This window comes from Primulina eburnea, chromosome 2 (assembly GCF_022965805.1).
Source record: "Primulina eburnea isolate SZY01 chromosome 2, ASM2296580v1, whole genome shotgun sequence".
NCBI classification, from domain to species: Eukaryota; Viridiplantae; Streptophyta; class Magnoliopsida; order Lamiales; family Gesneriaceae; genus Primulina; species Primulina eburnea.
The window spans coordinates 40,490,082-40,515,041 of record NC_133102.1 but is presented as its reverse complement, the minus strand read 5'-3'; the positions used below and the strand labels follow the sequence as shown (position 1 = coordinate 40,515,041).

The 24,960-nt window shown below is 34.5% G+C and overlaps 3 protein-coding genes across 3 annotated transcripts; 1 reads left to right on the top strand and 2 right to left on the bottom strand.

Moving 5' to 3' along the window:
* Positions 1 to 6,503: 6,503 nt before the first annotated feature.
* On the top strand, positions 6,504 to 11,637 carry LOC140824708 (protein ADP-ribosyltransferase PARP3). The gene is made up of 18 exons (XM_073186252.1): positions 6,504 to 6,879; positions 7,236 to 7,516; positions 7,607 to 7,802; positions 7,896 to 8,006; positions 8,095 to 8,152; positions 8,231 to 8,304; positions 8,692 to 8,847; positions 8,961 to 9,094; positions 9,171 to 9,408; positions 9,489 to 9,616; positions 9,698 to 9,774; positions 9,852 to 10,012; positions 10,307 to 10,516; positions 10,619 to 10,721; positions 10,798 to 10,880; positions 10,972 to 11,115; positions 11,190 to 11,372; positions 11,462 to 11,637. The coding sequence occupies exons 1-18, from the start codon at positions 6,874 to 6,876 to the stop codon at positions 11,528 to 11,530; spliced, it is 2,412 nt and encodes an 803-aa protein (XP_073042353.1). The 5' UTR covers positions 6,504 to 6,873; the 3' UTR covers positions 11,531 to 11,637.
* A 4,002-nt stretch (positions 11,638 to 15,639) lies between these two features.
* LOC140823180 (uncharacterized) lies at positions 15,640 to 19,234 on the bottom strand. The gene is made up of 5 exons (XM_073184368.1): positions 18,319 to 19,234; positions 18,139 to 18,238; positions 17,088 to 18,048; positions 16,303 to 17,002; positions 15,640 to 16,205 (listed from the first exon to the last, which is right to left on the bottom strand). The coding sequence occupies exons 1-3, from the start codon at positions 19,227 to 19,229 to the stop codon at positions 17,320 to 17,322; spliced, it is 1,740 nt and encodes a 579-aa protein (XP_073040469.1). The 5' UTR covers positions 19,230 to 19,234; the 3' UTR covers positions 15,640 to 16,205; positions 16,303 to 17,002; positions 17,088 to 17,319.
* A 43-nt stretch (positions 19,235 to 19,277) lies between these two features.
* On the bottom strand, positions 19,278 to 20,900 carry LOC140824312 (uncharacterized). Its single transcript, XM_073185913.1, has one exon. It carries the CDS (start codon positions 20,898 to 20,900, stop codon positions 19,278 to 19,280), a length of 1,623 nt encoding a protein of 540 aa, XP_073042014.1.
* Between the last annotated feature and the right edge of the window lie 4,060 nt (positions 20,901 to 24,960).

Below are 24,960 nucleotides of genomic sequence, written 5' to 3'. Positions count from 1 at the left end.
AAAAGTTGAAAAGTATAATATTATATAAAAAGTTTTATAGTTTAACTAATATTTTATAAAGTATGGAGAACTAAATATAAAAAAGTAACACACAACCCTAAATGAAAGTAAATGAAATAATACAAAAATTCTTAAGAGATCGTATTATAAGTCAATTTATGACACAGATGTTATATCGGACCCAGCCGATGACATGAATTTCATAACGTTTTTATCGATACCATATGGAAATTGTCAGTATACCGAAATTTCGGTATGACATGAATTTCATACTGTTCTTACCAAAAAAATTCAGTATACCGAAATTCTGGTACGATTTCGGTATAATATCGTCTTTACTGAAACTAAAAAAAATGGATTTATTCACACTGAAATATTGAATTTTTTTGAAATTCAAATCGAAATACCAAAATTTTTTGAATGTGATACCGATACCGAAATTGGTATTATATTATAATTTTCAAAATATATGAATTTTTTCGATATTTTGATATATACCGAAATTTTTTGAATGTCATGCCGATACTGATACTGAAAAGTTCAGTATGATATCATATCATATCGAAATTTACGGTGTAACGTTAAATTCGATATATATGGTAAGTGTAGTATATTGGAATGTTCAATATTTTTTCTCACGGAGACTTACTTAAACTAATTTAAGTAAATTAGTAATTTTTTTTCACCTTGACTACTTTTTTGTAAATATATTCACAAAAAATTTAATTAGACTATTATTATTTATGTTCTAACATTTTTTTAAATATCGTAAAACATTAGTATAAAATAATAATGTTGTTAATATTTTTTTCTGCAAATTAATATTATAACGAATTTTGAGATAATTTCTTTCTTTTCAAATAATTATTTTTTTATGATACATATTTTTTTAATTTAATGAATGACAAAAAGAATTGTAAATACTTGTATAATTCATAATTATTGTGTGTGTCATTGTAGATTTAAGTTTCTCGAATAAATTTATCATCAGTAAAATAATAAATATTGTATTCTAATCTTTTAATGTAAATTATTATTTTCATCACATATGTAAATATATCAATATTTTTATTTAATACTAATCAATATATTTAAATAAATATATAAGAAATAATGAGGAATATTATAATTTTTTAAAAATAAATAAATTAATGATATTGAAAAATTGGAACATTCTTAAATATAACATTAAATCACATTTATTTCTTTTTTTTTTTTTTAGCTTAAAAGTTTTTGGAGAAACATACTATACAACAACTTTACTTTACATACATACAAACTTACGGGTGAGTCTATGCTGCTCCAGGAGCATTACTCCCCATTCCCTAAAATTGACATGTGTTTTTTTTTTTTTAATTTTAAAAATATCATAATAAATTTTAAAAATTATAAGAAATTTACATTTACTAGAAAAAAAAATTCTAACTCATCATTAATTTTATGAGTTATAACCATCCAAAAAAATAGCCATAGTTTCTTTCAAATTTTATAATTTATTTATTAAAATTCAGATTTTTAAAATCAGATATTTTAAAATTAATAGTAATAATATATGTGTATTAGTTAATACTACACAAAAATGCAAATTTATTTAATTTCATTTTATTTAATTTTTTTGAGCCAAAATATATGTAAGTTTTTGTGTTTATATATGTTTTACTTTCATTTTTAAAACAAAATTTAATTTATTTAAAACATTTTTATTTTGAACAAAAACTAATTTTTGAGTCCATTAGAAAATAATTAATTATGTGGGGTCCAAAATTACTCTAACTGTAATGCCCGAGAAATTAATTATCGTAATCTGAGATAATTATTGATTATGAATGGATATAATTATAGACGGGCTATTACGAGACCAGATTGGCCAAATCATATGAAAGGTGCAATTTTTGGACAGAACCATTGGCGCCCGAGCGGTAGAAAATGACCGCCCGAGCGCCAAAGTTCAATAAAAACACGTCTTGGACAGAAGATGTGGCGCCCGGACGGTAGTTTGTGACCGTCCGAGCGCCAAGGTGCATTACGAAAATGCTTGGGCAGAGAGTGCCGCGCTCGAGCGGTATTTTCTTACCGCCCGAGCGCCGACCGAAAGTCATGATAACAAGCCACGTTGCTTTAACCGAACAACTTAATATATATAAGGCGTTAATCCTTCAGATTTCAGTTAAAAACGAAGGAAGGAAATCGAGAAAAGTTTCTGTATATGTGTTGAAAATCCTTACGCCTTTTGTGAGAAATCCGTCCGTCCGAATTGTAATCTAACTTCAGTACTGCAATCCTATCAGCGTAGGCTACAACTTGACGTAAGTTTTGCTACGTTTTGACATGCTTTGAAATTATGCTATTGTCAGAATTGAATAGGATTCATATATGATGTTCTTGATATGTTAGACATCGTAGAATCGAAGTCAGATTAAGAAACGAACTGATTATGGAATTGTTATGAATTTTTAGGGTATATTGATTTATACCAGACAGATTTGAATTGTGATTGGATTACGGATTGTATGGGATATGGGTTATGGATTGTAACTATGATCTGGTGATGTGGTATTGACGGAGATACTGAGTTTGTACCGTTATGCCGTTGATTTTGAATTAAATCAAGATTGATCAGATTGTTATTGATTTGAAAGGTATATTGACATGAGATTATTGATATTGTCATTGCCAGACAGACTGTGAATTCAGGACTTCGACTGAGTCAGAAACCGACGAAAGAAAGGTATCAGTCAATGTGGTATTAGGAGATCGACTTGAGTCGGTTTAGACTTGAGTTTCCCTAAATCACATAATTTACTTTATTGCATTGATATTTGCATTGATTGGACTGATATACTTGTCTTCTTGATTTATAGATAGCGGGTATCAGATGAGTAATCTTGAGACAGAAGTGCCTGATAGTGGTGGGATCGCCACGGGCACATTGCACGATGTCACAGGATAGTGTAGACATCTTGGGACGGAAGTGCCTGACAGTGGCGGGATCACCACGGGCACATTGCACGATGTCTCAAGATAGGATATTAGGGATAGAGCTACAGTCCATGACGGTTAGGTCAGGACACCAGATGTTTGGTTATATCGAGTAAATATGATTGGAATTCTTCTATTACGGAATTCGATATAGGAACACCATATTTGGTTATATCGAGTAATAGGAACATAGTTCCTTCTATTACGGAATTATATATAGGGATACCACATTTGGAAACCGGGATCCCTAGACTAGGATTGAGTCTAGTCTGAATGATAGAGTTATGAGCATTGTCGACATCCTATGATTGTTTATGTTTCAGATTTTGATACATATATCTGTTACCTGAATACATGCTTTATATTTGTTTATATGATTGCATGTTTCATTGATTTATACTGGGATTTATTCTCACCGGAGTTATCCGGCTGTTGTCTTGTCTGTATGTGTACATGACAACAGGTGGGACATGATCAGGGTCCAGAAGATGAGGAGAGATCGTGATTAGAGTGGAGGCTCCGGACTTGGATTATGATGTAAAATAGCGTTGGAACACTGGACATTAGTTGTTAAACCTTAGTTTATTTTGAATGCATGCAGTACAGGACTTGTATTGTATTTTATACTGATATGTATATGAGTTTGATTTCACTACGTTCCGCATTTTTAAAAAAAAATTAGACCCTGTTTTTAATTGATTAATTAGTCCCAATTATGGTTAAGAACTTGATTAGCGTCCGGATCCCCACACTAACTCCATCCAAAAAAAAATATCACTCCTAAAATATTCTTATTACTTTTAAACTTATCCTCTTATTTTAAAGGAGTAAAAATTAATATTAATTTTTAAATTTATTTAAAACAATTCATGATTTTATTTTATTTCTTTTAAATATATTTTTTTAGTAATAATTGTTTTCAATTTAGTTTAAATAATTAAAAATAAAAATATACGAAGAATTTCTTGGAATATTTAAATTCTAGCATTTAGATTTTGAAAATTTTAAATTAATATATATAATTATATTAATGGTCAAAAAATGATTAAAAAAATATGATTAGAAGTAAAAGTGAATAATAAATTTAGATTTTTTTAAAAAACAAAATTAAAAGATGAGGAAAAAATGAGAAATAAATATAAAAAATAAAGAAAAATATAACAAAAATAAGACATGTGTCCCAATTTTAGGGAGAGGGGAGGAATGCTCCAGGAGGAGCATAGACTCACCCCAAACTTACAAATATATACATACATACAAATATATATTCTCAAACTTAGACCAGTCCACGGAAACTAACTCATTAATCAGAAACTGGGGAAGCTAAAATCCAAACACGACCCAAATCCCAGCGGATGCCATACAGATGCTCGGTCGCTTTCTATAGTTGTCATAACGATTTGAGTAGGTACAACCTACGTGTATATATAAAAGTGAAATGAGTCGATCCAATTTATATCTACAATAAAAAGTTTTTTTGATATAAATAATATTTTAATGAGCAGAACTTAATATTTGTCTCATTGAATCGATCATCGGAAGATGTTATACAAATTACTATAAAAAAAATTTAAAAAGATAAGAAAAATATTCTAAGTCAGATATATGACATTTCTTCATCACAACACGTAAATCCCAGTGAAAGAACCAAATTGAATCACCCTTTATTGATTGACTAAGAGTTATGTGATGATACCCAGAGACGGATCTACGCTAGGGCTATACTGGACTGTAGCCCAGCCCATTTTTTTTTATTTAGCGACGGTTTTAGCGACGGTTTTTGAATAACCGTCGCTACTTTTGCGACAGTTTTAGTAAACCTGTCGCCGATGTGGATCGGCGACAGTTTTATCAAAAACCGTCGCAAATATTAGCGACGGTTATTCATAAAACCGTCGCTAAATTATTAAAAAATAAAAAAAAGGTGGATCGGCGGTTTTAATTAGCGACGGTTTATTCAATAGAACATCATTACCATTTTGATGTTTTTAATGCAGCAATAGAATTCATTTTGATGGAGTTAAATACTCGGTTCAATGAGTCATCGGTGAAACTTCTTTCTCTTAGTATAGCTTTAGATCCTAAAAATTCATTTGACTCATTTAACAGTGATGATATTTGCAAGCTTGCGAAGAAGTTTTATCCTGGAGAATTCACAGATCAAGAAATTGTTGTTTTGAAGTATGAATTGATACATTTATAAACTCGATGTGATGCAGAATTTAAAGGTTTCTACACTTGTTGAGTTGTGTCAGCAATTGACCGAGAGTGGACGGTCAAGTGTTTATGTTATGTTGACTAGATTGATTCATCTTGTTTTGACATTATCTGTGTCTACTGCCACTATTGAACGGGCTTTTTCAGCAATGAAGCATGTGAAGACGGCACTTCGCAATAAAATGGAGGATGACTTTCTTGCCGATTGTTTGACACTCTATATTGAACGAGATTTAGCTAAACATATTGATGTAAATTCTATTATTGATGAATTTTATGTTTTAAAATCTCGTAAGGCACAACGTCGTTGAACGATATAATGTACTTTTTTTTTAATAATATATAACTTATCATATTGAGTTCAAGCCCACCCCAACTCTTATTCCTGGATCCGTCCCTGATGATATCAACAATAACATCAACGTTCCGATGAAAAATCAATTCGAGAAATAGCTGATCAAACAAGGCAACAATGAAACAAAACAAAATTAATAAGCTATTAAAACTGTATGTTCTCTTCAATTTATCGTGCTAATATACATGAGTCAATGAATTTTGATATAAGGACAACTTACCCAGGCAGATGACTCGTGACCAAGTTAAACGCCGACTAGTCAGCAAATAAGCGTTGACCGTATTAAAAAAGTCAACTCTTGTACGGCCAACACTTTACTTTGTCAAAAAAAAAAAAAAACTAAAAATTCAAGAAAAGGGTTCATGTTGGTTCATATTAAATACAAATAAACAGTTAATCTGTATATATATTTTTCCCTCAAAAGTGATTTCTTTTGTGAAAATGATTTATTTTGGACTGTAAAAGTTTTGTGATGTTACTTATATAATGATTTATCGACCCAAAAGAAGATTATTTAATACAATTACATATACATCTATAGAAATAAATACATGATCGTTATTCAATTTTACATGTGAATAATAAATAAGATCAAATGAAATTTTTTTAGTTCACATGTTTTTGTTATCAGTAATTGAATACTAGTTAATATTTTTTTGGAAGGTCCTTTATTTATTTATTTATTTTTGTTAAGTTATAATTATGAATACGCCTACTATTATTACTATCAACATCTAACTCTATTTTTACATTAAAAAAATGTCTTAAACGTATACAGCAGCACCAAATTGAAGTGTTGGTGTGTGTCAGATCGCCTACTTGGAATGATGCAATTTACGTGGGGCCATCCCAAGTTTTCCTTGTCTAATGTTTGCGGATGTTCTTGAATCTTGATAGGCCATTACACGATTTCTCCTAGGGTTCCAAGTGTATGGCGGAATGACTTCACATTCTGCCGAGTTGCAGATTATTGGAACTGCATGGATACTGCACTTAATAATTACCCGAGAACATTTCTCGAAGAGATAAGCGAAAAACAAAAAAATACACATACTTTATTACATTGGCTTGCCGATTAGTCGTGTCAAACGTTGCAGAAGCAGCAGCACACATGGAGGACTGTGAGAGAGACAACAGAGCCTCGGTTTTACTACAAAACACAGCACGTGTCTGGGTTACTCATTCACCTCCACGCGTTTGATTACTCTGTGATATAGTGTGTGAGCCGGAGTTCTTTGCACCTTTGGTAAAAGTATTGAGTTTTTGGGTCAAACTTTGTTCTGCATTTTAGGAAGAAACCCGATCAGAACGTGCTCTCAAAAATGAAGGTTTGTTTATCAGATGGAGTTGTCTTGTCTTTCAGTTCAGTTATGTTTGTACTACGTCTGTTTCTTTTTTCCCCTGAAAGACTTGTGAATTTCAGTGGGTATAATTTATGTGGGTATTGGGTATGTTGTACTTATATTTGCCACAAAATATTAGATTTCGAAGTAAAATTTACCAATAAAACTCTGTATGTGTGGCGAAGCCAAGACAGAATGCAAAAATCTTCATGCATGTGTGTGTAGTACATAAAGTTTATGAATGTAAACAAAAAAGTAGTTTTATATATTTTATGTATTTTTTTTTTGGAAGAGCCGTCGTGTTGTTTATATGTTCTTGGTTCGTCTGTATGTATTTTAAGGTTCATGATAAAAGATCACATTCAGTTGACGAGGACAAAATGGTAAAAAGGAAGCATAAAGCAGAGGGAAAGGCACCCGAACCGGATCAGTCGCCCAAGAAGGCTAAAACAGAGAATGAGAGCAACCAAGATAATGGGAAATCTACCGAAGGCATTAAAGAAGAATTCAAGAATTTCTGCAAAGCCACAAGCGAGCATCTCTCGATCAAGCAGATGCGTGAGATTCTTGAGTCAAACGGACAAGACCCGGGTGGTTCTGATGATGCTGTTGTTCCAAGATGGTAAATAAAAAAGTAGTCCTATGTAGAAAATTTTCAAGTTTTAGTTTTGCTCCGTGTGACCAATCGTGAATTTCTTGATTTAAATGGCAGCCAAGACATCTTGTTTTACGGTCCATTAGACAATTGTCCAATCTGTGATGGCTCGTTGGAGGTCTGTGGCTCGAGTTACTCTTGCAGAGGATCGTATAGTGAATGGTCTTCATGCCCCTACTCCACAAGGGATCCTCCAAGAAGAGAAAATCCGATCGAGTTTCCAGATTCTGTTAAAGATTCTGCTGTTGCAGATGTAGTTTATGCGATGTTTTTGCCGTTTCTTTCTGAAATTATGAACTGGGATTTTGACCATCTTCTGAAAATTCTTTTTTTTTAAATGATTTAGTTACTGAGAAGACACCGAGATTTGAAAACTCGGCCTCAGAGGGAGCTTCCCACCGATAAACCTTTCAAGGGGATGATGATTTCTCTTTCGGGTCGTTTAACTCGAACGCATGTAACTATTTCGATTTCTTCTGTTACTTGTAGTTCGAATCTGTCTTTAAGAAATATGGATTTTTATGCGGTCTAGTTTTTTCATACAGCAATATTGGAAGTCAAAGATAGAGAAACATGGTGGGAAAGTTGTAAACTCCATCGCTGGTGAGTGCGTTGGGGAAAAATCGATAGAATTGTTGTTGGAATATGCATGAACTAATGTGGAAATACGTTTGATTGTAGGTGCTACTTGTGTAGTTGTGACTCCGAGTGAGAGGGATCGAGGCGGATCAAGCAAGTTGGCCGATGCAATGCAAGTACCTTTTGATTTTGAATAATAATGCACTAGAAGAGTCCCTTATTATACAGGGTGTTGCATCCCATGTCTTAGGTTCAGGTGTTGATAAATCATTATTGCATGATCATATTGCTTACGATTCCGTAGGCCCCTTAACTTCGGGGTTCGGTTTGTATATTGGTCTCAGTTTGAAACAGAAACGACCAGCTATACTAAAAAATCTTCACGCACAATTTGAAAGCAGTCCGAAATAACATAGTTCTCTTGCTGGTTAGAACTTTAGAACTTACAAACCCCTAGAATCTTCTATGTTACTTCGAAAAGCCTTACTTCGATTCTTTCCAAATTAAAATGGAGCATTGGATTTGTAAGTGGATGTGGACCTAATTGGGGAATTTTCAGAGAGAGAGGCATACCAGTGGTAAGGGAAGCTTGGTTAAGTGACAGCATAGAGAAAAAAGAAGCGCAGCCTCTCGATGCCTATGTTGTTGTGGGCGGTAAAGGTATTCCTTTGGATAAGCAGGATGCAAGTGATGATGCTTTTGAAACCATCACAGCTGAGGTATGGTATATATATGCATGTGTGTGTGTGTGTGTGTCTGTCATGCCCCCTGTTCGGCAGTCACTAATTTCGAAATCGGTTCTTTTAATATATTCTTGGTTGATAAATCTCAGCTTAAGGTATATGGAAAGAGAGGTGTACACAAGGACACAAAGTTGCAGGATGAAGGTGGACAAATACTAGAGGAGGATGGAATTTTGTACAATTGCACATTTGCAGCTTCTGACCGTGCTCGAGGAGTGAACGAGTATATCTCTTAGTTCTCTTGTCTTTGAGTTTTAATTATTGGCTTGGTTACTGACGGGTTAATTTCATTCCAACAGATGTTGCATTTTGCAACTGATTGTTGTGCCCGAAAATCGTCTTCACATGTACTATAAGAGGGGAAAGATAGGTGATAATTCGAACATGGAAGAGAGATTAGACGAGTGGGAAAATGTTGGCGATGCCATTAAGGAGTTCTCTAAACGTTTTAGAGAGTTGACTGGAAATGAATTTGAACCATGGGAGATGGAGAAGAAAATCCAGAAGAAGAAGCACAAACTCTTTCCTATTGACATTGTGCATTTCTTATCTCGTAAACTATTTAGAGCATTCGACCCTGTATACAGAATTACAATCAATTTTATTATTTCTCGTAGGATGATGGGGTCGAAGTTAGACACGGTGGTTTAGGCCTTAGACAACTCGGGGTTGCGGCTGCACATAGCAAGCTCGAACCCAAGGTGGCGCATATCATGAAAATCCTGTGTGGCCAGGAGATTTATCGGTGGGTAGGCCATGGTTTTGTTTAAATTTACTTGATTTTTTCGACATTACGGGTAGGCAAAATGCTATGTTTTGGTTGTAGGTATGCTTTGATGGAAATAGGGATAGATGTTCCGGATATACCTTTTGGTATGTTGACGGATCGCCATTTAAAAGGATGTAAGTTATTTCCGCTGTCTTGTTCTATATATGTAGTGTAACATTCACAGTTTCTCATATATATGAGAATAATGCAGGTGAAGATGCTCTTTTGGAATTTGTGGAGAAACTGAAGCGGCAGAAAGAAATAGGGATGAAGGGGGAAGCAATGTGGTCCGATTTTAGCCAAAGGATGTTTACTCTTATGCCTTCAACAAGACCGTTTATTTTCCGAGATTCTAATGATCTTGCTGATCATGTGAGTGTTCTACAAACTCTGAAATGTTGGAGAACACTGTATCCAAGTACTCTGAAATGTTTTTAGAGGAGGAGTGGAGGTTTGGTTTCCGATTTTATTCAAAACAGAATTAACCGAGCTGAAACATCTCTGAAGTAAATTGTTATGTTCGAAATTTGGTTTATCCAGCATGTTCCTTGAATAACGAATTGATATTCATAAAATATTGGACCTGGTAATTCAGTTTGTATGAGTTATTTTGGTTGAACTGAACGTAGGTTGTGATAGAATGCTAATTTTGAAAGAGACGTGCAGGTTGTGTCTGCATTCGAGACCGTAAGAGATATAAACGCAGCTTCACGGATCATAGGAGATATGTCCGGTTCGACCCTTGATGACCCTCTATTTGAAGTATATAAGAAATTGAGATGTTCCATATCTCCTGTAGAGAAAGAAGCCCATGATTACAAGATGATAGCAAAATATCTGGAGAAAACTTATGAACCTGTCAAAGTCGGAGAAATTGTATTGACTGATTAATCTTCTCTCGTTTGATGTTTGCATATCTTAAGACAGAGCATTCGAATTTTTTGCAAATTTTAACAGTCTTTTCTGCCTGCCCTTTAGAGTTATGGAATATCGATTGAGAATGTTTTTTCCGTGGAATTGAGTGCTTGCCCTTCTCTGGAGGAAATGAAGAAACTACCTAACAAAGTCCTCCTGTGGTGTGGTATGACTGGATCCGAGACTCCTTTCATGCATGTCCTTTTTCGGATTCTCCGGAGTTTATAAGCATTGAATATTAGGTACTCGAAGTTCGAATATGCTGCGTCATCTTCAGAAAGGATTGTTGCTCGCTCCATGCTCTCTACCGGTCCCTGGATACATGGCAAGATCGTTTATTTACCAATTATGCTTACCCCTTGTGTTACATGCTTTTTTATGTTATCGGTGAGCATTTCGTAAAATTTTATCTACAGTTTGGGAAGGCTATAGTTTGTTCAGATGCTGCATCAGAAGCAGCCCGGTATGGTTTCACCGCCGTAGATCGGCCAGAAGGATTCCTGATCTTGGCCATTGCATCGATGGGTGAAAATTTAACAGAATTGATCACCACGCCAGAGGTATTCATAGCTCGTACTTTTTTCATTTGTTGTCGTACTTGCAACTTCTTACCTGTTCCATTTCGGTGTTTCAGGATTCAGCATCCCTTGAAGAGAAGAAACATGGAGTCATAGGTCGTGGCCGGAAGAAAACCGATGAATCGGAGCATTTCGTATGGAAAGACGACATAAAAGTGCCATGTGGTCGACTGATCCCATCGGAGCACAATAATAGTCCTCTCGAGTACAATGAATATGCAATCTACGATCCCCAACAGGTTAGAGATACACAGATCATCATACCCTTCAATTTTCTCTCTTGGATCGGAAGATATCTCAATCCTTTGGTTCTTGTTCCATTTGACAGGTCACCGTAAGGTTTCTGGTGGCTGTAAAGTTTGAAGAGAAAGATGTAGTGTACGATGTAGAAGAGTAAGTAGGTTATATGAAAGAATAGTATATAATTTTGGTCGGGGCAGGAGTAGAAGTTTGGGTAGATTTTGATGAAGAATATGTATGATTGGCTCATGTTTTTGTTTGTGGAGTGGTCAATCATGCAAAAAAAATATTTTGTGCGCGTGTCAATATTTACTGTTCTTATTAGTATTTAACTGATGCAAAAAAAATATTTTGTGCGCGTGTCAATATTTACTGTTCTTATTAGTATTTAACTGGTTCGAATGCACGATATGATATTATTAAAAATTGATAAAAAAATAGATGACATTTAAATTGAAATAATAACATATTTAGTGAAATTATATTTTCGTTAATCTTAAAAAAAAACTTTTAAATATAATGTATGTCGATTAATTTGGTTGGTTAATAATCACTATCATATATCAAAATTTAAAATTGTCTTAGATATGACAATGATATGATATTTATCGTGTGTGTATTGTTGTTGATCATCAACTTTAATATACTTGATACATTTTTAATTTTTGGTAAAAATTTGTGTGAGACGATATCATAACTTTTATTTTGTGAGACGGATTTCTTATTTGGATCATCTATAAAAAGACATTATTTCTTTAAGGTAAGAGAATTATTTTTTATTGTGAATATCGGTAGAATTGATTTGTCTCACAGATAAAAATTCGTGAGACCGTCTCATAAAAGACTTACTCTTAATTCTGTAAATTTTGAGAAGTTAATATTATTATTTTTTTAACTGTGTGATAAAAAAATATTTTAAAATCAAATTTAATAAAATTAATTTAAAAATTCTATAATTTCATCTAAGTTTATATTTACAAACAATTTTATGATATGACATGTGTTTGACATATTTGAATGATAACAATAATTGTTTCAGTAATGCTCGTATGGGCTTAGCTCAGTTGGTCAGCAGCAGTAAATTTTGGAGCAATGACCGGGATCGAGTTTCGCAAGTGGCAGTGTGGGAGTTAAATTCTCTTCAATGAGGAGAAGTTCCTTGTGCGCGACGTAGCATAAGGTCTAGCTGCTGCTGGTTGGCTGAGTCATCATGATTTACCTCCTCTCACATTCCTGTCGGGCCGGGGGTGAGGGGCGCCTAAGGTGAGCGATTTCACCTTTTGGAGCAATAATTGTTTCAGCAATATGTTTATCTAAATGAGTTGTGATTTTATTTACAAAATCTCTTCATATTATACAAAAAATGAAATATATTATTATAAATAAATTATGTATAAATCAGAAAAGTTATTTTTATAACATTTATTATGTGTATTCCAAAACAATGCCAATAAATTTTATAATGTGTTTCTCCTAATAAAATGCATACTTTCTTTAGAATTTTTTTAATCATTTCCATTACGAGACATTTTATACTATCATGTATCTGTCAACTTTGTAATATAGAAGAAAATTATCACATTAGTAAATACGTAATAATTAAAATTTTGTACAAATAGAAGAATAATATTTTTTTACTCCTCGATCATGAAAGTCAGATTTCAAACTTAATGTCTCGTTGTTTTCATATGTAGGTAGCTCATAACAACGAACAAATCTAAATTTAAACGAACATTACATCTTAGAAGGATTCAACTCAAATATGGTGCTGAAATGATGATCATATCAGAATTCAATTTTGGAGTAGATAAATTTAGTAAGATAAATCGAATAAAATTGGTTTTTAATATAATATGCAATATTGCATTATTTATAATTTAAAATTCAAATAAGATATCTCATGGGACAAAAATTATACATTGGATGATTTTGGCAGAATTATATCATACATTAACGCTTTCAAAATATGAAAATCTCCAATTGCATGCATTGGGTGTCAACATTTATCATTATTAAAGGTAATTTAATGTCCATTTGAAACTCTTTTGAATCTATCTCTTTTAATTTTCTTGGGCTCTCTTATTTGAATGTTTAAGAAGACAATCAAGATATACAATATACATATGATTTTGGAAGAAAACAATACATTAATTTTTTCAAAGTAAGGTAATCTTGAAATAATATGCATTTGGGATAAAAAATTTATGATTATTAATTGGTAATTTAATGTCCATTGGAAAACCTTGTTGTAGTGATAACTTTTAATACTCAACCAATTTTATTTTTAGAAAATTAAATTAATTAATTAAATATTTTATTTCTTACTTGGTAATTATTTGTATTTTAAATTTATTTATATAGTTTTTAATAAAAATTAAATATATCATAGTAACACAAAATCATATCATGTTGGGTGCAATAATTGTCCTTGCTTGGTAGAGCGATCGAACTATGGTGCTTGTGTTGTTGTGCGATTTAAAAGATTTGAGTTGCACCATTACCACTAGTTATAGCTATTGGTAAAACGGTAAGCACTCGGTCCTACATATCACAAATTAAATTGATTGATATAATCAATACAAAAATTTTAATGTAGTTTATGTTTTCAATAGAGATTAGTTTCAATTTAAATAAAAAAAATAAAAAAATATAATATATAAATTATATTTAAATTAATATAAAAATAAATTAAATTCAAATTTGAACTAAATGAATTAATATAATTAATGCAAATATTAATTAAAATTATCATTTATTGTAGTACACATATTTCAATGATATATCTTTGGAAATCTTGTTGTAGGGATAACTTTTAACACTCAACCAATTTTATTTTTAGAAAAATTAAATATTGTATTTCTTTTTCAGTGAGTAATTTTAGCAGGAAATTATTTAAAATAGAAAATTTTATTTTTGAATGATTTACCTCATGAGGGATATTGAACATTGCAATCATTTATATTTTAAATTTATTTATACAGTTTTTAATTAAACTGATTGATATAATCAATGCAAAATTTTTAATATATATATATATATATATATATATATATATATATATATATATATATATATATATATATATATATATATATATAAAACTTGTTACCCTGCACCCTTGGGCGACAGCACAGCTGGCGCCGCCAGCTGTGCTGTCGCTTTTTTTTTTTTATAAAATCATACCAACCCTTTCAAAAAAATATTACAAAAATCTTATTTATGCCATTCCTTTAATTTTTTTTTTTACTTATCAAACAATTATTTATTTTCCTTTTTCATTTTTCCTGATTAACGGTGGCTGTCCTATAAATCTTGATGTATTTTTGATTTTTTTTATTTTTTATTTATAAAATTGAATTGACATTCAATTGTGGCCTGATTACACGTATCTTATCTATTTTCCGTTGTTAAAATTTGGTCGCATTCTGGGAATTTAATTAATTAATGACTCAAGCAGATTATCTTATTTTTCACGAGCTAGCCAGCATATCATTAAATTAATTTTTCGAATTTTGCATCAATTTAATCAGGAAAAATGAAAATGAAAAATAAATAACTGTTTGATAAGTAAAAAAAAATTAAAGGAATTGTAGGAATAACACTACAAAAAAATTTACAAATAACGACGGAATTTTCTGTCGCTATTCTGTCCCTGAAAGTATTTAGCGACATAATAGCGACGGAATATCGATCGTCAAAGAATTTCGCGTCGCAGACTTGTATAACGACGGAAAGTGAAATTCTGTCGTTATTTACGACGGAATATTTATGTTTGTCGTTAAATAATAACGACGGAAATTTAAATTTGGTCGCAATATTTTAGTGACCGAAAAATATTTCGTCGCTAAATTTGCGACAGAAATTATATATCTGTCACTAAATCAGCGACCGAAATTGTAAAGGCGTCGGTAAAGTTAGCGACAGAGTTAAGTTTCTGTCGTTGATATTTGCGACAGAAATCATAAGTCCGTCATTAAATCTAGCGACGGATATATGTTTTGGTCGTCGATATTTGCGACAGAAATTATAAATCTGTCTCTAAAATTAGTGACAAAATGTTAATTTTCGTCACTAAGATTAGTGACGGATTTATAATTTCTGTCGTTAAATGTTGAATTGGACAGCCCTCTGGTCCCGGTTTTTATTAATTCTCTTTTATCCAACACACATTCTAATTCAACAAATCCAATACAGTATCAATTTTCCAACCAACAATATACATAATAAAATCACATCAAATTAAATTAAACACCTTCACTCCACATATTAACATTCAAAACATATTAATCCATCCATATCCAAAAATATCAATACATCCCCCTGCTTACTTACAAAATCAGTAGCCACATTTCCAAAAAGAGTAGCTACATTTCCAAATGTTCAATGACCAAAATATGGAGACACAGTGGCTTCAATACTTACAAAAAAGCCTATTAACCATGACATATCTAAGGGGACTATGGTTGTGTGCTATCATCATCAAAAGATGTGGCTTGGGGGTCAATAAGTGCATGCTCCATCAAGTAACGAACCTGCTGCCTCAAGCTAGTCAATTCCCTTGTAAGTTCCTCTACTTTAGAAGTCGCAGCGGCAGCTTCAGCTTTAGCGGCAGCCACATCCATAGAGTTAGCACGTGTGTGTGTTGCACGTCCCGACATAGCTTCAGGATACAACACCTCAGCCTGCGAGCCAACACCATACAATTTTCTCTTTTTAACCCCACCAACAGCCAATATATAGAGTTCATTTTGAACCTCTGGGGTTGGATTATGTGGTGACTCAAAATCAGCATCAAGTTGTGTTGCTTCAAGAAACTGAGCATTCATCTCGGCCTAGGATAACAAAGAGAAATTAATTGATTTACAACAATTGCATCAGTCATAGATAAAAATGCATAATTCAAAAATCATTCTTATATATAAAACTCACATCAAGAGCCTTTGACCTAGCATCAACCCATGTACCATCTTTTTTCTGATGCATCATTTTGAATAACTCATAAGCACTTGCATCACGCCCCAACTCCTCACGCTTCAAAACCAACGATGCTTAGAAATTTATATATATGTATTATTCATTGACATATTATAACAGAAATTTAAACTTATCATTTTAATAGAATGTTGAATGAAACATCGAGAACCTCCAATGTGTTTAACCACCCCTGTTCCTGGTCCTTCAGGCTCTGTATTCCTATTATTTTTAGCTTTTTCTGACTTATTCTGCCACTGAGAGGAACTCCAGATTTCCTTCCACTTGTTCCAAATTTGGATATTAACCCCAAGTGGGAGTTTAGGCTTTGCACGCCAACTGCAAAGTGTTTTCCTATACAGATCGGCTGCAAGTGTTTTCCATGTAGCCCTAATATGAGCGTCATGATCAGGACGCCAACGATACGATTTTTGCATTTCAAAGCAACTAAATAAATATTTGAACAAAACATAAAATTTTTAATTATTGATTTCAAAGCAACATATAATATTTAATCATTAATCTTACCACGAACTCGCCCCAGTAGTATGCCTTTGTCGCAACATCCACATATCGCCATGTGTGACCCCCCATGCACTGTTTCTCAGCAAATTTATCAGTGATAAAGGCTGAGACTGCATGACTGTCTGGTAAGAATCTACACCACATAGATCATATAAAGATAAAATTGAATAATACTCAAAAACTTTCAATGTTAACATAAACAAAGCAGTGTGACTTACTTGCCACCTGAGGCCACAATCAAGATCCTAGAATCATGGGAACCTTCTGAAGCCATCTGAGTAATTTTTTTAAGATGAACAAACTCAAATACATGTATACATACAATCATCATGCATGATATAAAAATTAAAATACATTAGAACCAAATATAAATATTAACATCCACACACAAATTTCTCGAGTATATGTGAACGAAACATTCATAATCATAGCTACATAAAACTTATCAACTTAAACATCATCATTGGAGTAGGCATCATCATTTTCACTATCATCACCTCCAGATGATATAAAAATTTCCAATTCATTTTCATCAAACTCATCTAATTCATCTATCTCCTCATACAAGATTTCAACATCTGTTAGCACATGAGATGTGGTTATATCCTCAACATCGATGATATGATGTCCAATTTCCTCATTCTGGAAAGCTTCATTATCTACGGACGATACAACATTGGGAATAGGTGCTTGAATAGATGATCTTGGTTGCATCTTACACACTGCCAACCATTCATCAGTTGACCTTTTCACATTTGGGTAAGTGACATAAACGACTTGAGCAGCTTGGACTGCAAAAATGAAAGGTTCATAGATGTGAAGTCTTTTGTTCTTGTTAACATCAAATAGTTGGTATTTTGGATGATGTCTTGTTCCTGTTTTTGGTGTTGGGTCGAACCATGCACATTTGAACAAAACAATACGCTTGATAGGCAACCCTGGATATTCCACTTCGATTATCTCTTCTATGTTACCGTAGTAATTGATCTCATTGTTTGTGTTGCCCGAACCTTTTACAGTAACTCCAGAATTACTGGTAGATCTTGTTGCACCGTGACGTACAGTGTGGAATCTGAAACCACTGACAAAATATCCACTATATGATTTAATTTTACGTAATGGACCAAATGCAATATTTTCTAGACATTTGTCTGGTAGATTTGCTCCCGGTTGTTGTACCTATGCATTTAAAAAGTTAGAAGCCAAAAATATTTTCAAATGGAACACTTAATATTTTACAATTGAAATGAAGAAAGATATATGTATTACGTATTGTTCAAACCATAAGGCAAATTCCGTTTGTAGCCTTGAATCCAGCTCACGTGAGTTAATGGATTGATTATTCAACTGTAACTCAGACTCAAAAATGCTGCAATTAATCAAACATTTGTCAACATATGTAATGGTTATAAACCTCAACAAAAAAATATCAATGAACTTAATTTTCACCTGACATATGGTTTCACCTCTTCACAATTGAGCAGTATGTATGTTCGTGCTGCATGGTACTCTGTGTCATCCAATCGTCTGAACCTAGAAGCACCCATTGGTCGACCATTGAAATTAAATATAGAAACATTGGAAACATCTCCAGCTTGTGAATTATCCCCTTCATCATTACGTGATTGTTTCCTCAAACGGGTCTTCACACTTGCGCTAAAGTAATGATTACAAAAATATGATGCCTCTTCAACTAAATATGCATTAGAAATTGATCCTTCCACTCTTGCTTTGTTACGAACATTGTTTTTCAGTCTTCGCAGAAATCGCTCAAAAGGATACATCCATCGATATTGAACAGGGCCAGCAATTCTAGCTTCATAAGCTAAGTGCACAGGAAGATGCTCCATACAATCAAAAAAACTTGGAGGGAATATTCTTTCTAGTTTGCAAAGTATCACAGGAATATCATTCTCCATACGAACCATGTCAGAATATCTTATGCTTCTTGCTGTAATGTCTTTGAAGAAAAAACTTAACTCTGTTAGAGCTTGCCACACATTATTTGGAAGTAATTCCTTGAAAGCAATTGGGATTAATCTTTGCATGAACACATGACAATCGTGACTTTTCATTCCAAACATCTTCAATTTAGCCATATCAACACATCTTGACATCTTAGATGCATATCCATCCGAGAACTTTAAATTTCTCAACCAGTTACACAATACTACTTTGCTATGCTTATCCAATGAATAACAAGCTTTAGGATATATGTTAGATATGTCATCTCGATGTAATTCTGGCCTGTTGCAAAATTCTTTTAGATCTTCTCTCGATTTTGCATTATCTTTTGTTCGGCCGGGAACATTAAGAATGGTATTAAATATGTTCTCAAAAACATTTTTCTCGATGTGCATAACATCTAGATTGTGTCTAATCAGATTTGTTCTCCAATACGGCAATTCTCAAAAGATACTGCGTTTTCTCCAACCGCATTTACATCGTCTTACAATTTCTGAGTTCACTTCAGTAGCCTCTGGTTCGATCACACTACGAAACCCATAACTTTCAAGTTCTTCAATAATTTCATCCCCGGATTTTATATGTGGAGGAGGCTTTTTCACTTGGTGATTTTTCTTGAACCATTTAATATTTCGTCTGAAATTATGATCCATTGGTAAAAACTTACGATGGTTATCGAACCATGATGTTTTACCACCATTCGGCAATGTGAAAGCATCAGAGTTTTCCATACAGTAAGGACATGCTAGTTTACCGGCGGTACTCCATCCAGATAACATTGCATATGCAGGAAAATCACTAATTGTCCATAGCAAAGAGGCACGCATAGTAAAATTTGTTTTCTCGTGAACATCATATGTCTTTGCCCCAACTGACCAAAGTTCGTTCAATTCAGCGATAAGAGGTTGCAAGAACACATCTAACTTGTTCTTAGGATTACTAGGTCCGGGAGCTATAACTGTCAAGAACATGTATTCATCTTTCATGCACATCCATGGAGGCAAATTGTAAGGTGTTAGTATAACTGGCCATGATGAATATTGTTGTCCTGACTGACCGAATGGTTGAAAACCATCAGCGGAAAGTCCCAGTCTGACATTTCGAACCTCGAGTGCAAAATCTGGATGAGTTGTGTCAAAATGCTTCCATGCAGGTGAATCAGAGGGGTGACACATTGCATCTCCATCTTGTACATGCTCATTATGCCAACGCATGTGCTTCGCTGTTTCTACAGATGCATACAACCTTTGCAAACGTGAGGTTAGAGGAAAATAATACATTCTATTCCAAGGAACTTTTTTTTTCTTAACCGTTCGACGTAAACTAGGTTTGTAACGTGGATGCCCGCAAAACCTACATTCTTGTAAATCAATGTCATCTCTCCAGTAAATCATACAGTTGTTGCTACAACAGTCAATCTTTTCAACCGGCAAACCTAATCCTTTTATTAATTTTTTTGTGTCATAAAAACTATTGGTCATGCAATTTTCTGTCGGTAGCAATTCGGAAATAAGCTGACACAGATCATCGTAACATCTTTCTGAAATGTGATGTTTAGCCTTCATGTTCAACAATCTAGCAACGACTGACAACTGTGAATGACCATTCGGATTACCTTCCCAAATCTCGGTCTCGGATGCCGTAAGCATCTCATATAGGTTTTTGGCAGTCTCATTTGGACTTTGGGGCTCATCTTCTATGTTAATAGAGTTATAAATATCGTGAACCATATTATGCATGTGATCAACATGTTCGACTTGTGCTGATGATGACGGACCAATCCAATGTTCAACTTCTGGAGTTATATAGATTTCACCGTGATGGTGCCAATGATAATAGCCTGGTACAAAGCCATACCTACAGAGATGCAATTTGACTACCTCTTCGTCATGGTAAGCTCTGTTTCTACATCTTCGGTGATTACAAGGACAACGCATTGTTTCACCACACATGATTTCAGGATGCATCTTAGCAAAATTCACGAATTCTTCAACACCATTAAAGAAGTCATTAGTTATGAACCCATTTTCCAACCTACGGTACATCCAAGATCTTGTATCGTTCATGGTTTAATTAAAATACCTAACACAATCAGATGTTAATTACTATATTTACATAATATATACATTTGTAAATAAGTTCCCGCGAGAAACATAAAACAAAAGACATATTCAAGTTTCTACCTCTCACCAGTATTTCATTTAATGCTACATTTTAGTTAACCACGAGTCCATAATGCTTTATATCTGTACCTGAAGCAACGTGTCCTACTGTTGTACATTTTAAGCGATCCATGCTGTGTATCACAATGTGTCCCTTCATACGTCGACATGCAGAGGCAGGACCCTTCTGCACACGCTAGATGAATCACCGTACAGTTTGTAACATTAATCATGTTTATGACCGAAGTAATTTGATAAGGATACTTTTATTGTGCTGATGTACTACTGGTTTAAGGTTCTTAAGGATGATGGAAAACCTTGTTTAAGCTAATTTTTTTTAAAGATAATGAGGTTAATTTTGATGAATAAGCAGCAGTATTTATGTTAAAAGGAAATCAAGATATCTTTAAATATGTCGTCAAAGAATTTTTATTTATAATAATAAATAACAAGTTTATTATTGGATTTAGATGCTCATAACCAAAAAAAAAAAATCGTTGAAGATGATTTATAAAAAGATTGTGAACACTGATTTTTTGTGAAATTTTGAAATCACTCAGGCATTCTAGTTTCTATAAAAACCAGCACACGTTTGAAAATTTTATCAGATTCAGAAAGCTACATGTGTCATCATTCTGAATCCACATGTGTCATCATTTGTTTGCATAATGATGTGATCTAGATGAAATGGATGAGTCGAGCACTCGAGCCGGGTGCACTACCAAATCGAATCAATAATGGTGTTCAGGAAAATGAGCAAAGTAGATGGCTTCGATCGTGAACTACAAACAATGATAGGAACTCGTGAATGACCGTCGAAGGGATGTCCGGTGTGGCCACTCTGATACTTAAGTTAGCAGGGTTGAAAAATGAGGAACACAAGCAATATATGTGAGAATATATGTGTATGCTTGAGAGTTTAAAGATTTAGAATCCTTTAAATGAGATGCATACCTGCTATTTATAGGAAGAAAAATCAAGGATTACCTCTATTTGCGCGTACGCCTACCAGCCTTTGATGTTGACTTCTTGTCAAGCCACCCTATCTCTGATAGCTTCTCTGATACGCCAAACCCCTGTAGTTCTAACAAATAAGATATCACTCGAGTGCGGCACTGTTATCGAGGTAGCCCTGGTGATAAACTTCTCGGGAGATGGCTCGAGAGCCCGGGCATTTGGTTGTCCGGGGAGAATGTCTCGGGCATTCACCTGCCCGGCTTCTGAAGAATCCATCCTGCAGATTAACCCAAATTTGGGCTATCCATTTAGCATCTCGGGTCATAGATGACCCAAGCTCTTATGGGGGCATCATCAAATGTCTCGGGTTATCCATGACCCCGGTCACAATTCATACCCACAACCTGGGTTGTCCCAAGGGTATCATCACTCCCTCATTAAATAGTCGGACTAGAGTCATACTCGTTTTCCCGATTAGTCTTGTGTGCCCAGTCATGGATTTTAATAGAAAAATTATCAATTCCAGACTATAAAAGTATCGGGGCTTCAAATATCCCAAATATGAGATGAGGTGTCGGGGACTTAAGTCTCCCAGGCTAGAGATAAAATGTCGGGGCCTCATGTCTCCCGGACTTACGGGATGACTAGGGTACAGAGACCTGGGCCTAATAAATGGTCGAGGTGCAGAGCCTTGGGCCGGGGAGCATGTCCCGGGACCTGGGAATAGTCGAGGTGCGGAGCCCCGAGTCCGAGTCAGAGTGTAGTGCCTTGAGCTTATCAATAACCAAGGTGCGGAGCCTTGGGCCGGAGAGCATGTCCCGGAACTTGGGAATGGTCGAGGTGCGGAGCCCCAAGACAGGGTGTATTGCCCTAAGCTTATCAATAACCAAGGTGCGGAGCCTTGGGCCGGGGAGCATGTCCCGGGACTTGGGAATGATTGAGGTGCGGAGCCCTGAGCCAGGGTGTAGTTAGGGGTGAGCATTCGGTTAATTCGGTTACCGACCGAACCGAATTAGCCATAACCGAACCAAACCGAAATATTTAGCCATAACTGAACCGACCGAATTAATTTTCATAACCAATGAAAACCGAACCGAATTAAAATCGGTTAATTCGGTCGGTAACCGAAATAATCGATTAGTTTAAAAAAAATTATGATTTAACTTTAATTATATATGTAATTTTTTTGAACACCACACTTTACACAAATGCATAAAAACATAAAATCACACACATCACAAATGTATAAGTTTTATTTGAACAAAATTAATACATATTATATCGATTTTAAAAATAAAAATTAAAATATTTATAAAAATTGATAAATAAAAAAATTTATTAAATAATAATATTTATTATATCAATTAATTCGGTTAACCGATTTCAAAATTTTGAAAATCGTAACCGAACCGAATTAACCGATATAACCGAATTTTTTTAATTTGAAAACTGAATTTCTGAAATAACCGAACTGAATTTTTGAATTGGCTCGATTCGATCGGTTAATTCGGTTTTACCGAAATCTTGCTCACCCCTAAGTGTAGTGCCCTGGGCTTATCATATGGTGTCGGGGCCTCATGTCTCCCGGGCTTAAAATAAGATGCGGGAGCCTCATATCTTCCGGACTTAAAATAAGGTGTTGAGGCTTCATGTCACCCGAGCTAGGGATAAAATGCCGGGGCCTCATGTCACCCCGACTTAAAGGATTTCTGCTTCTCCTACTATAATAGTTTTATTAAAAACTAAATCACTAAACTTGAAATACTGAATCCGAATTCATTTACGGTAGAGTGAAACTTCTTAGTTGAACAAAATTAAGTGACTAATATAGCTGTATGCTACTGAGTGCATAGCAAATGCTCTTCCACGCCAATCTGGAATAGCTGCTGAGCTTCGAATCCATATGAAAACCCACATATAAGATCTGAGTGCCGAGCTGGTCAGACTTTTATGTTTGCCAAGCAGAGTTGGGCTTACTAAGGTGCCGAGCAAGGTCAGACTTACTTTTGAATGGAAATCATATCTACGCTTTGAGCTCAAGTTTTCACATACGGCGCCAAAGATGCGATCCAGATGAAATGGATGAGCCAGGTCATGTGCTCCATCAGATCGAATCAATAATGTTGTTCAGGAAAATGAGCAAAGTTGATAGTTTCGATCGTGACCTGCAAACAATGAAAGGAACTCGTGAATGGGCGCCGGAGGGGTGTCCGGCGTGGCCACTCCGATGCTTAAGTCAGCATGTTGAAAAATGAGGAACACAAGCAATATATATGAGAACATATGTGTATGCTTGAGAGTTCGAAAATTCAGATGCCTTTACATGAGATTCATAACTGCTATTTATAGAAGGAAAATCAAAGATTACCTCGATTTGCGCGTACGCCTACCACTCATAGCATTTGATGTTGACTTCATGTCAAGCCACCCTACCTCTGATAGCTTCTCTGATACGCTAAACCCCTGTAGTTCTTACAGATAAGATAGCACTCGAGTGTGGCACTGTTATCGAGGTATCCCGGGTGATAAGCTTCTCGGGAGATGGCTCGAGAGCCCGGACATCTGGTTGTCCGCGGAGAATATGTCTCGGGCATTCACCTGCCCAACTTCTAAAGAATCCATCTTGCAGATTAACCCAAATTTGTACTATCCATTTAGCATCCTGGGTCATCCATGACCCAGGCTCTTATGGGACATCATCAAATGTCTCGGGTTATCCATGACCTGGGCACAATTCACACCCACGACCCGGGCTGTCCCAAGGGTATCATCACATACACTTTCATTGTATTTTAATCACTGAAAAGTATGAAGTGCGTGTAATATGTGAAAAGTATCTATCTCATAATCAATATTCATCATGTGTTGAATTGTAATACTAAGAGCTTAATTTACAAAAGTAAGTCTTACTGAGGTGGATTTGTACAAGTGCGTACTGCTCAAGATCTTTTAATGGTACATTCTAAAAGCAGAAGAAGAGGAGACGTAGAAAACTTTTGTCTTTCAA

What these genes read in the sequence shown, in the direction of transcription:
- LOC140824708 (XM_073186252.1), top strand. An exon ending in AAGATTCTGCTGTTGCAGAT is followed by an intron (nt 7,803 to 7,895) that starts GTAGTTTATGCG and finishes TAAATGATTTAG; the next exon opens with TTACTGAGAAGACACCGAGA. An exon ending in GTCGTTTAACTCGAACGCAT is followed by an intron (nt 8,007 to 8,094) that starts GTAACTATTTCG and finishes TTTTTCATACAG; the next exon opens with CAATATTGGAAGTCAAAGAT.
- LOC140824312 (XM_073185913.1), bottom strand. Translation starts at nt 20,900, where the DNA reads ATGAACGATACAAGATCTTGGATGTACCGTAGGTTGGAAAATGGGTTC.
- LOC140823180 (XM_073184368.1), bottom strand. Translation starts at nt 19,229, where the DNA reads ATGCACATCGAGAAAAATGTTTTTGAGAACATATTTAATACCATTCTT. An exon ending in GAGGTGAAACCATATGTCAG is followed by an intron (nt 18,239 to 18,318) that starts GTGAAAATTAAG and finishes GATTAATTGCAG; the next exon opens with CATTTTTGAGTCTGAGTTAC. An exon ending in CCTTATGGTTTGAACAATAC is followed by an intron (nt 18,049 to 18,138) that starts GTAATACATATA and finishes TTAAATGCATAG; the next exon opens with GTACAACAACCGGGAGCAAA.